This window comes from Acipenser ruthenus, chromosome 38 (genome assembly GCF_902713425.1).
Source record: "Acipenser ruthenus chromosome 38, fAciRut3.2 maternal haplotype, whole genome shotgun sequence".
NCBI classification, from domain to species: domain Eukaryota; kingdom Metazoa; phylum Chordata; class Actinopteri; order Acipenseriformes; family Acipenseridae; genus Acipenser; species Acipenser ruthenus.
The window spans coordinates 3,105,548-3,117,526 of NC_081226.1; the positions used below are offsets into that span (position 1 = coordinate 3,105,548).

At 41.4% G+C, this 11,979-nt stretch overlaps 2 protein-coding genes across 5 annotated transcripts in view; one reads left to right on the plus strand and one right to left on the minus strand.

The window, feature by feature from the left end:
• LOC117964990 (general transcription factor IIH subunit 4) overlaps nt 1-5,131 on the plus strand; it is a 17,867-nt gene extending 12,736 nt beyond the window's left edge. For all 3 annotated transcript variants that reach the window (XM_059009255.1, XM_059009254.1, XM_034909882.2), the window contains 7 exons: nt 52-120; nt 2,163-2,246; nt 2,634-2,766; nt 3,236-3,366; nt 4,267-4,314; nt 4,395-4,473; nt 4,858-5,131. In XM_059009255.1, the coding sequence (XP_058865238.1) occupies nt 52-120; nt 2,163-2,246; nt 2,634-2,766; nt 3,236-3,366; nt 4,267-4,314; nt 4,395-4,473; nt 4,858-5,024 (711 nt within the window). In that variant the 3' untranslated portion in view covers nt 5,025-5,131. The remainder of the gene's footprint in view (nt 1-51; nt 121-2,162; nt 2,247-2,633; nt 2,767-3,235; nt 3,367-4,266; nt 4,315-4,394; nt 4,474-4,857) is intronic.
• A 268-nt stretch (nt 5,132-5,399) lies between these two features.
• Nucleotides 5,400-8,459, minus strand: LOC117962267 (zinc finger protein 239-like). 2 transcript variants are annotated; one of them, XM_059009263.1, is made up of 3 exons: nt 8,402-8,448; nt 8,264-8,296; nt 5,400-7,250 (listed from the first exon to the last, which is right to left on the minus strand). In XM_059009263.1, the coding sequence occupies exon 3, from the start codon at nt 7,218-7,220 to the stop codon at nt 6,306-6,308; it is 915 nt and encodes a 304-aa protein (XP_058865246.1). In that variant the 5' UTR covers nt 7,221-7,250; nt 8,264-8,296; nt 8,402-8,448; the 3' UTR covers nt 5,400-6,305. The 2 variants fall into 2 exon arrangements, with proteins under 2 accessions (XP_058865246.1, XP_058865247.1); XM_059009264.1 differs by lacking the exon at nt 8,264-8,296 and having other exon boundaries at nt 8,402-8,459.
• Between the last annotated feature and the right edge of the window lie 3,520 nt (nt 8,460-11,979).

Consider the following 11,979-nt stretch of genomic DNA (forward strand, 5'->3'; position numbering starts at 1 on the left):
TATTTGAAAGTGGCAGGTTTGTTGATGCTCCTGTTCCTTGTCGTTCTGCAGTCTCGAGGGATGGACCTGGTTGAAATCCTCTCCTTCCTGTTCCAGCTCAGCTTCTCCACTCTGGGCAGGGTAAGCACAGGAAGTGAGGTGGCAGGGGGTGGGGCTAGTGGTGTAGTCGATCCAGAACTTACATAATAGGCAAGCTTAGTCACGTGACTCCTCTCCCGCACAGCTGTCTGAGTCAGTCAGTAGTCCTCTTGATGCTATGAAAAGAGCATTAGGAACTTCCTCTATTGTGAACTACTTCTTTAAGAAGGCTGAATGCTGACAAAGACGACAGCAACCGTGCATCATCTACGACTGCGGAACAAACACAGCTCTTCCCAGAATGTCATATATTGAAGCGGCTACTGTAGTGACCGTGAACCACGAAGATAACTCCACTTTCCACGTGGCATCCTCTCAGCGATGCAAAACGTGGCTCAGACATCATTGTTCTGCCGATGACACACAGACACATAAAGTACAGCGTTCTGAAAAGATGGAGAAAGACTGTGTGCAAATACTTGTAGAAATGAGCGAAATGCATTACCTATCACATGTGTTACTAGAGGTTCAGAATACAAATAAAATGTGAATTCATATAATATTTCTTGTTGAAGAAAATCTGTATTTTAGTGGCGTTCCATTACTTTTAGGGCTACACCACTCAAAAAATGTGCTCAAAATTCAATTTACAGTCAGACTCTCAATATGACTGGGTCTGAGCTGTGCAGTCAGGTTTATGTTAGTTTTAGACAGACAAGACTTATGCCTAATCGCACCATGAATTCCAATAGGTATTTGGTCGGGACCCCAAAATTTAGCCGCATGATTCAGACTGTAGAGAGGCTGGATTTGATAGGCTTTCCATTTCTAATATGCTTTTATTAAGTGACATGAACTGGGTTGTATGACCTGTTAAATGTGTGACAATAACCAAAGAGATGACTGCTGGTATAATCTGGAAGGACATCTCAACGTGGTGATAACAAAGGTCTGGCTGTATCTATAATATCTAATTGCACTGAAAGTTGTCAAGGACCTTCTTCAGAATGCGTCGTAATCGAAATCAGGGCGTAAAGCGACGTCTGTCTGTCTGTCTGTCTGTCTGTCTGTCTGTCTGTCTGTATGTCAAGCTGTCAGTGTAGGTCTCCCTGACAGCCCTTAATTATGTATCATTCTTTCTTCCCAAACTCTAAATGGGCCAACATACAATTATCCTTAACTGCACAGCGAGACAGTCCTTGAAATCAATGTGCTTCGGCTTCAAGTTTCATTTCCTCACTCGAAATAGCTTTATTGACTTTCCAGTGAAATCAAAGCTGATTGCAATGTCACTTTGCGGCGAGAGAGAAAGAGAGCGCACGTGCAAGTGCATGTCAATACTTAGGGATTCTGATTTTAAAGTAATTGTAGCAAACAAAATAACTTCACCATTTTGCACTTTCATTAGCTACAGCAAATGTGCAGTTTTGAAAGAAACACATGTTACAACATACCATGTATTTTCTTTTGAAAAAAATAAACATGTAACCTTCCTGTACTTTTTATACATTTCCAGCTGCCTGATTGAAGTTAGTAAAATATTAAAAGGAGTTGACAAACGGAACCCTAATTAATACTTAAAGCGCAGCACAGAAACCAGAAGCAATGGACACAGTTGGAAATTAAGTGACTTAAGACAGATGAGAGGAGACACTGAAAGGGGGAGGGTATAGATGGGTTACCCAGCCATGTTGTTGATGCTGAATCACCCCACTTGGCAAAGGAACTAGGAACCGGACAAGCATAGATAGGCTGAATAGCTTCCTCTCATTCGTAAATGTCTATTCTTCCAAATTTCTAGAAGACTACATTTCTCTAAAAGGATGGGTCTGTGTCTCCCCCTCGTGGTAGCTTGTGGTAATATCATCTGCAACATCATTGAGACCCTTAAATGCAGCCTAGAGAGAAGATCAATTCAACTAATGCACCCTCTGAGATGAGAGAACAGACCAATACTCAAAAGTTCGTATTTTGTTAATGAAGCTGAAGTGTGTGTTCTGGTACAGTTTTGAGATCAGGACAGAGATTCTGAGTGACTGTAAGACTCGTTCTTGTACAGCAGTTTTCTTGGTTTTGTTTTTCAGGATTACTCTGTTGAAGGGATGAGCGACTCCTTGCTAACTTTTCTGCAGCACCTGCGTGAGTTTGGACTTGTATTTCAACGCAAGGTACGGTAAAGGAACTCTACTTCCACAGCAACAAGCTTTTCTGTTGAGCGAAAATGCTCACGGTTATTTAGGGTAAATCCAGAATCTCACACTTTTATATTAAAAATGGTATTTATTGGACCTCGCCTTCCCTATTAAATGTACCTCTTATCATCATCACATTGAAATATCCTAGCCAAAATATAATGCAAGTCACTGGGGAGAAATCCTGTTGTTGTTCCCTTTCTGTAGGCATATAGACCTTGGACCTAAATATAATGGTCTCTATAGTAGTACAGAATCCTGCAGTCATTTTTATAAACAAGATACTTCTATACTTTCTAGAAGTGTTCATTTGGTAGAGGTTGAAAAAGTAAACTCAAATATTATTTACTGTGTCTGTTTCAGAGGAAATCCCGCAGGTATTACCCCACACGCCTAGCTATCAATCTCGCTGCTGGCGTTTCAGGCACCTCTGTGGACGCCCATAACCAGGGCTTTGTTGTCGTGGAAACCAACTACAGGATCTACGCCTACACAGGTCAGAGAGAACAGGAAGTGGACCATGGGTTAACAAGATTTATAGTCGAAACTTTGTTATTTAATTGATTATTTTTCTCCTACATTTTCCAATGATTGACTTTCCTTCCAGTTTATTAATAAGTAGGTCTCGGAGTGGCTCAGCTGGTAAAGGCACGGCCGCGTTGTGTGCAGGGCAACTGTCAAGCCAATTGCCCCTGTTACCTGCCATAAGCAATAGATGTTCCCAAGCTACTGAACCCTGGAGGCCAGGGCCATGGCTGTACATGACTAGAAGGGGGCGCTGTTTGAGGTAACCCCAGACAATCACCTTCCCTAACCCAGCGGGAAAGCCAGTGCAGGGCCCCTTGTTGATCCCTAGCCAAGATCAGCAACTCTGCGTGGACGGGATTCATACCCTGATCGCGTGACTCTCCCTGCACTCCAAGCCCGACAGGTTGTGATGATGTCGTCTTGGTGTTTTGTTTCAGAATCGGAGCTGCAGATCGCCTTGGTGGCTCTCTTCTCAGAGTTGCTCTACAGATTTCCCAACCTGATTGTAGCCCAGGTGACAAGAGAAAGCGTGCAGCAAGCTATCGCAAACGGGATCACAGCCGAGCAGGTACTGAGATTACTGTGCGTCTTTTTTTTTTTTTCCCCATAGGAAAGCTGGGAATAGACCTTGACTATCCCAACGCATGGCATGGGTTCCAGTTTGAAGTCGTCCTGTTTTAGTGATCAGATTCAAGTGGAGATTTATTGCTTTGTTTTTGCAAAAACTAACTATCAGTGGACAGGCAAGTGTGTGGTAAACGTGAAAATCATCTTAATTCAAGATCCTCCCGGGGTTATTGTTGAATTATTGAATTCTCTGCCTGTTTTTTTCAGTGCAATACGAGAGCAGCTATTTTACACTATTTAACAAGTCATTCAACTGTTTTTTGAGTCTGATTTCTGAAATAAGGCACTTACTACTTTTGTATTTGATTCATTTGTTTAAATGTGTGTCACACTGCAAATCCGAGAATGCATTTTCTTACCTCTTATTAGCTTTGGAAAAATATCTTTGGTCCCCCTGAAGATCTTTTGATCCTTTGCCTTCAATTTGCAATATGCAGGTATTTCAAACACAGAGATGACAAGTTGCTGTTTTTATCCCTCTCTGGGTACAGTGATGGCACTGTGTCACAATTTACATTGTTCCATATATCTGAAGAACCCCTTCTGTAATTGCCATGAAACCTGGCATCAGCATTTACATCACGGATATATAGAGGAGTCCGTCAGTTCATCCATCTGTATGTTACTTTTTTTGCACAGAAACAGTTATCAAATTGAGATTTAAACATGTAATTGCGAACTCTTATTCTATACAATTCTGTACTTCCTGTTGATGTAGGTCACGGTCATCAATTTTTCCGTCATCGTGATGGCTCTGATTTTGAATATGCAGCTGTGGCAACGGGGAGGATGGATGCTACTGACACGCTTGTTTTAAGTGAATGTCTTCTCTCTCTTTCAGATCATTCACTTTCTCCGAACGAGAGCTCACCCAGTCATGCTGAAGCAGGTAGGCTCTAGTCCTTTGTACTCCTGTCATATGAATACAACAATACACCGCGTATTCTAACCAGTGCTTGCTGTTCTCAGACTCCAGTCCTGCCTCCTACCATCACAGATCAGATTGCACTGTGGGAGCTGGAGAGAGACAGACTGCAGTTCAGTGAAGGTAAGACGCAGAGCTATGGAAACAGTGGTGTGTCTTTCAAGACGCAGAGCTATGGAGACATTGGTGTGTCTTTCAATAGCCGCAGAGTTGAAGGAAAATCCAGCAAGATTTTAAATGTCACCAGCATTTCAATTTGAGCCTCGACTGGTACAAACTAGGGGCAGTCCATCTCAGGTACTGGGAGTCCACTAATGGCACGTCACGTGATTGTGAAACGTGCGGCTTCAGATGGTGCAGTTGCAAACCATTAACATGTAAATTATGTTTTAGAACATTAATAGTTGGTTAAAAATCTAAGCAGTTTTAAAATACAGTGCACAAACAGAAAACTGTTGCAAAACAGTGATAGTTTTACTGTTTATAACACTGCGTTTCTCTTTTCAGGCGTTCTGTACAATCAGTTTTTATCACAGGTTGATTTTGAGGTCCTGCGGAATCACGCCAAGGATTTGGGGGTACTGATCTGGGAGAACCCCCAAAACAGAGTCATGGTGGTCACCCAAGCCGGCCACTCGGATGTCAAGAAGTTCTGGAAAAGGCAGAAACATTAGCTCGCACTGGAATCTTGTGTAATATATTTTTGTCAAACCTTGTTTTCATTTTTAAATATTGATATATAAAAAAAATTATAATAAAAAAAGTTAACGTTCAAAACTTATGCGGTTGTGTAAGTATTTTTGGATTTCTGTGTTGGCTATATCTTGGGAACCTTTGATAAAACTTGGCATGCATTCTTGAGGGTATACATTAATCTGTCCAGTTGACAGGTGTCTCTAATGGTATATGATTACTGTCTTTTTAAGTTAATCTGTCTAATTGAAAGCGAAGCAAGACTTTGGGTAGGCATGGCAGTCTTATACTATAAGAGAGAGGTCAGCTGAACAGATTGAAATAATCTAAAGGTAAAAAAAGCAAGAAATGTACAATCTTGAGACAAATCAGATTTTATTCTGCAAGAATTTTACTGTCAACCTATTGAAAAACAGGTTTAATTTGTTTGTTGGTTGTTTCCTGTGCACAAGAGAACACAACTGGCAAACTACGATGGACTGAAATGTTGGTGAATCTGGATCTTTGGCTGTCCTAAATCGGTATTTTATTTTACTAAACATTACTACCCACAGTTCAAAAAGACACGACTAAGTCAAAGTCCAGGGCTTATTGACTTCAATCCTTTAAGCTGTGTTTGCACTGTCACAAACCCCATTCTCGATGAGCGCTGCTGTTCCAGTGATTGCACTCGCCTCCCTCTGTAAGCAGATCACTCAGGTCTCACTCTGGAGAACGGGTAGCAAAGCACTCTCGGGGCAGGTTGAGTGAGCACACAGTGCTGCTCAAAACCAAACTGGAGATGTGAAAAATAATTACTGATTCTTTCTGCGTCTCAAACAAGTGTCTTCTACACACAGGTTTCTATTCATGAAACAAGTCTTTGGTAGAAACTATTACCGGGCTCAACAAGAACGCACTAAGCTAGGGGTGGCCAACCTGGGTCCTGGAGAGCCACGATCCAGCAGGTTTTAGAGCTAACCCTTAAATAATCAATTTCTAAAGACTTGGAACAATTCCGTTATGACTAGTTAAGCATTTGTTCAATTAGTTCAAGTAATTTAGAGATAATTTGGATCTAAAACCTGAACATCCTGTAGCTCTCATGGACCAGAGCTCACCACTCCTGATTTAACTGAACAAATTAACTTGCTAAATTGATCATAAATGTACATTCTTCAGAAATTGATGACTAAGGGTTACCTATAAAACCTGCTGGATTGTGGCTTCCAGGAGCAGGGTTAGCCACCCCTGCACTAGGCAGTGGGAACAAGCTCTGGTTTCTACTCTCCGGTATGAGTCTTCAGGTGGGCTTGGAGACTTTCAAAGTCTTTGAAACCCTTTCCGCACTCAACGCACAGAAACAGGGTTGGTCCGCTGTGGCTCTGCTGGTGCGTCTTGAGATTGTGCGAGTGCTTGAAGCTCTTCTCGCACTCGCTGCAGTGATACGGCCGCTCCCCAGTGTGGGTGCGCTGGTGAGTTTTCAGCTGACCCAGCTGCTTGAACCCCTTCCCGCACTGCTCACAGCGGCACAGCACCTCCTCCGCGTGGATCCGGATGTGCGATTTGAGGCTGTGGGAGTGCCTGAAACTCTTCCCGCAGTCGCTGCAGTGAAAAGGGGTGTCGCCGTTGTGAATCCGCTGGTGTTTGCCCAACGCCCCGGACTCCCTGAAATCCTTCCCGCATTCCAAGCAGTGATACGGCTTCTCTCCCGTATGAACCCGCTGGTGGGACTGAAGGGCGGAGGACTGCCTGAAGCTCTTCCCGCAGTCGGAGCACCGGTAAGGGGTCTGGCCCGTGTGAATGAGTTCATGCTGCTTGAGGTTCCCCAGCTTGGAGAAGGTCTTCCCACACACCGCGCAGTCGTACGGAGGCTTGCCGGCGGGGCTCTGTCTCTTTGGCTGGTCTTTCTTTGCCGAGCGGAGGTTCAGTGTCCTTGCGTATTCCTGGTGCCTCTTCAGAATGTGCTTCTCCAGGTGCTGGACCCCAGTGAAGGAGATTGCACACTGAGGACAGGGATAGGACGGAGTTTCTTCTTCGGTCGCTATGACCCGGACAAATCCCAGCTCGCTCCTGTCCCCTGCAATCTGGTCGAGTTCAAGGTCCAGCTGCTCTTCTTTAACGCAGAGCGGTTCCGGCTCACAGGCCTCTTCTTTATCTTGAACAGACGACGGCTTCGGAAACGGCACAGGCTCCATCTTCAAACCTGCCTTTGTTTAATCCAGTGCCTGAATCCGAAAGAAAAAAGTGGACAGTTGTGAACCGACATTTATCCCCGAGTAGCAGAGACTGGGTTTAAAATCCCTTGACAACAATGCTATAGGAAAGTATGAAATTTAAAGACAGCATTTGTTCAGTAGAGTTGCCACACTGTCACTGTGTAGTATTATTATTATTATTATTATTATTATTATTATTAATAATTATTATTATTATTAATTTATTTGGCAGATGCCTTATCCAAGGCGACTTACAGGTGTTACAATGCAAAATTAATATTTTAAATACAGTAAGTGCAATAATACTACTTGAATACAATATGACACAAGTTATATCTACAATTACATATTAGTAGTGCAAGGTCAGTGCATTCGCTTAGGATCCTGTAACATTTAAAATCGGAGATGTCCAGCAGAACCATATATGGCCCAAAATATGGCTCCTGATTTAGTGGCTGAGCAACCCATTTACATCCGTTAAAGGGTTGAAAAGTAATGAGGTAGCCTTTGCTGGAAAATACAGTAAAAATTGATTTGGTACTATGTAATGATATATTTAGCTTAGCAAACCAAACCTATTTAGGGGATATAGTCTGCAATGTTTAAAATGTCCTCGGTTTGTGTTAGCTTTTAAAAAAAGAAACTGGCCTGTATTGTGAGCATGGAACTGTTCAGATATGTATTCCAAGTAAAGTTAATTCTCAAATGAAAATCTGAAAGTTCAATATAATTATATTTGTGTCATGCTAAATTAGTATTCAGCTTTAGTTGTCATTTAATTGTGAGACCAATTGATTAAGCAATTGCTTTTGTACTGTTATAACACACGAGCCTGGTATTGTGGTGCAAATACTGATTTGATTAAGAAAGAATAAAGTTTAAAACTAGGGTTTTCATTAACAAACAAATTATTATACACGTATTGGGCTTAATGTGGGGCAGAGTCGACTTCATTTGCGTTTTAGCTGGGTACATAAAAAACAAAAATACAGTTAACTGCACAGATTCGATTATTCATTTACCTTGTGTGTTTGTTTTTCCGACCCCTCTGCGTGCTTTAATTTAAAAGAAAACACAGAAATGTAATCTCTACTGTTCTCGGTCATTGATAATGAACACAATTTTAAAAATAACGATTAAAAACAGCAATAATAACAGACCAAAAAACGTATTTTTCCGGAACACGAAAGCGGAAACGAGCATCACGACATCCCCTATCTATCATTGGCTAATATTTAGAGTCTAGCTTACTCATACAGTGCTGATTGAGTAGAACCGCCGTCTTGCATGACTATTTAACCAATTGTAAGCCAGGGCTCAATTTGGGACCAACCCCTTTTTCTAACTGGGTCCTCCCCATCTGCGGTCCTTAGCCAATGAGAGAGGCCGGAGGGAGGATTGCAGGGTTGACCTGAAAATCAGTACAGTTGTCGTGAGTAGTTAGGGCAAAGATATTCTATTATAAAATAGCATTGGTTTGGGTTATATAGCTTCCCTGCTCTTTGTAAGGTCAAACATGTATTAATAATAATAATAATAATAATAATAATAATAATAATAATAATAATAATGTGTATTCTCTAATAATGTGTACCTTTTCAGCAAATAACAAAACATTTTAAAAGTGATTGCTACCGTTTTTCCATTGTTAAGTAAAAAAAAAAAAAAAGCGCACATCTGAGATTATTCAACTACTCTTGGTGTGGCTCCTCAGCGGAGTTCGTGGCCTTTGTGCATGTTGGACAGCTGATGACGTCACAGACCGCATGTCTTTGTTCAGTAGTGGTAATGAATGGGTTAAGGATCGCTGTTATATTAATACATATCAATAAGAGGAGAACATGTGAAGAAAGCCCTTAACCAACAGGCCACTGAAAACAAATGAGAAAAATATCAAATTAATATGCAACCACATGTTTAAAGATTCAAAAATAAAATAAAATACAACTCTTCAAACCCTTCAAACGTTTATTATTATTATTATTATTATTATTATTATTATTATTATTATTATTATTATTATTTATTTCTTAGCAGACGCCCTTATCCAGGGCGACTTACAGTCGTAAACAAAAATACATTTCAAGAATCACAGTACAAGTAATAATACAATTAAAAGCAAGATAAAAATACAATGACTTTGATTCTAGCAAGTACAAGTATGACAAAATACGATTCCATAACGGAGCAGATAACAGTGTCAGTGATAGTTACATCAGGATATAATTAAATACAAAATACTACAGATTAAATAACACTTGTGACAGATTACAGTACTCTAAAGTACAGGATTAAATGCAGTAAAATAGGGGGCAGATAAGAGCAAGTAGTGCATTTAAGGAAGAGTGATAAGTGTCCAGAGGGGGGGGGGGGGTGTGGGGGAGAGGAGTTCTACAGGTGCTGTCTGAAGAGGTGAGTCTTAAGGAGGCACCGGAATGTGGTCAGGGACTGGGCAGTCCTGACATCTGTAGGAAGGTCATTCCACCACTACAGGTCGAGGGTTGAGAAGTAGCGGGCTCTGGAGGCAGGGGAGCATAGAGGAGGTAGAGCCAGTCTTCTAGTGCAGGCGGAGTGGAGAGGTCAAGTGGGGGTGTAGGGAGAGATGAGGGTCTGGGGGTAGCTGGGTGCAGTCTGGTCAAGGCATCTGTAGGATAGTACCAGAGTCTTGAACTGGATGCGAGCGGTGATCGGGAGCCAGTGGAGTGGTTATGGAAATTCAAACCGCAGTACCGTCCCATAGACTTGAATTTTGTGCGTCTCCCTCCCATTCGGCAGTGACCTTATTTTAATGACGTTTTAGCTGTATTACCAGTGAAGAGAAACAGTAACATTTTTGCAGCTCCTCGTAAGAAGCAAGTCACCTGAAATTTTAAATGTAATTCCAATGTAGTCTTTGAGTGCTTCACACATGCTGTGGAACAAAATAATAATAATAACAAATTAAAAATCAAACCATCAATCGTGTTGGGCTTGTATAAACAGGCATGTATGACTCATTTCATTAGCTTCTTGCACTGCAGTAGTAAAACATCTGATTTGTTTGGAAAGATAAATGAACTTACTAAAGATACAAAAGACAGGTATTTGAATGTTTCCATGGCAACGTGGTTTTCAGTAGCAGTATCAGCAGAATTAACAGCACTGAGCTACAAAAGGTGAACAATGCTAGTTGTACCACAGGGTCTGGGGAAGGTTCAACACGTTTTCTTAAACCTGAAAACAGTAAAATAATACAATCAATCAATCAATCAATCAATCAATCAATAAAACGTTTATTCATAATCAAATCACAAATTAATGTCAATATTCCCCTCACTAAATATCTTGGTATCCCTGAATAGATATTAGTCCCCTCTTTAAAATAGATACAACATATTTTATTGAGCAATCCGTCCCACAAGTGCAGTGGTACCCCTGCATATTATCAATTTACTATCAAATTAAGAGGACTGGGGCTGGAGCATCTGTTTCTCTGGATATGTGATAGTCTGCAGTGGCAGTAAATGGATACTATTTGGAGGGCCACTGTACAGTACTTGTGTGACATTGTACTTGTGGGACTGCTTGATTATTAAAACCTTTTGACTGGTTTTGAAGTGGGGGTGATTAACTATTCAGTATTATTTATTTTACTAATGTACATTTTACTAATTTACTAATGAGGTCTGGAAAAGGGGGATCCAACATTGGTACACTGGGCGGTCCGAGTAGCAGGACTGATTCGAGGCAGACCGGTCAAGGTTATCCTAGGAGGATGTAGGGTGATGCTGTTCCCTTGCCTATGGGCATGAAGAAGGGCACTGCCCAGAGTAGCAGGAAAAGCAGCCACTGCCGCTGTCGGGATTACTAGGGCAAGACCCCCTGAGGGAGGAGCTTGCGACCCAGCCTGATTACATTTTTGGGGGGGAACCAGAATGCTGCCCTCAACGGTTCCTGGAGGCCAGAAAAAAATGGGACCCCTGGAGGTTCCTGGAGGCTGCAGAGCCAAAGCTAGTGCTGCTGGAGGGTCCAGCTGCCACACAGGAGTGCCACCCTCAGGAGAGGATCCCCAGAAGGGACACAGGGAATAGAGAAAAGGGAGCTCAGTGGACACTCCCATACTCCCAGGGGTAGCAGAGAAATAATGTCGGGGCCAGACATGGCAAAAACAAACCAAAAAATAACTTTGGAAAAAAATATATAAATATATAAAATATATATATAAAGGCACCTGCCTAATAATAATAATAATAATAATAATAATAATAATAATAATAATAATAATAATAATAATAATAATAAGTTGCTGGGTGTGCTCTTTGTCTCCTCCCACGCTCAGTATAGGTAGAAGCTGAGCTGGTATATTGTCACTGCGTTTCCAGTCAGAGAGGAGGACACTTCAGAGGTAAGGCAAGGCTTTCCTAAAACAATATCTCTATTAATGTTTCTACATATACAATATCTATTTGTAAAAAAAACCAGTATGTATATATTTGAATGTTAAGTGCCTCATCTATGGCCTTTTAATATTAGTAGTAGTAGTAGTAGAATAATAATAATAATAATAAGAAGAAGAAGAAGAAGAAGAAGAAGAAGAAGAAGAAGAAGAAGAAGAAGAAGAAGAAGAAGAAGAAGAAGAAGAAGAAGTTGCTGGGTGTGCTCTTTGTCTCCTCCCACGCTCAGTATAGGTAGAAGTTGAACTGGTATATTGTCACTGCGTTTCCAGTCAGAGAGGAGGACACTTCAGAGGTAAGGCAAG

What these genes read in the sequence shown, in the direction of transcription:
- LOC117962267 (XM_059009264.1), bottom strand. Translation starts at nt 7,220, where the DNA reads ATGGAGCCTGTGCCGTTTCCGAAGCCGTCGTCTGTTCAAGATAAAGAA.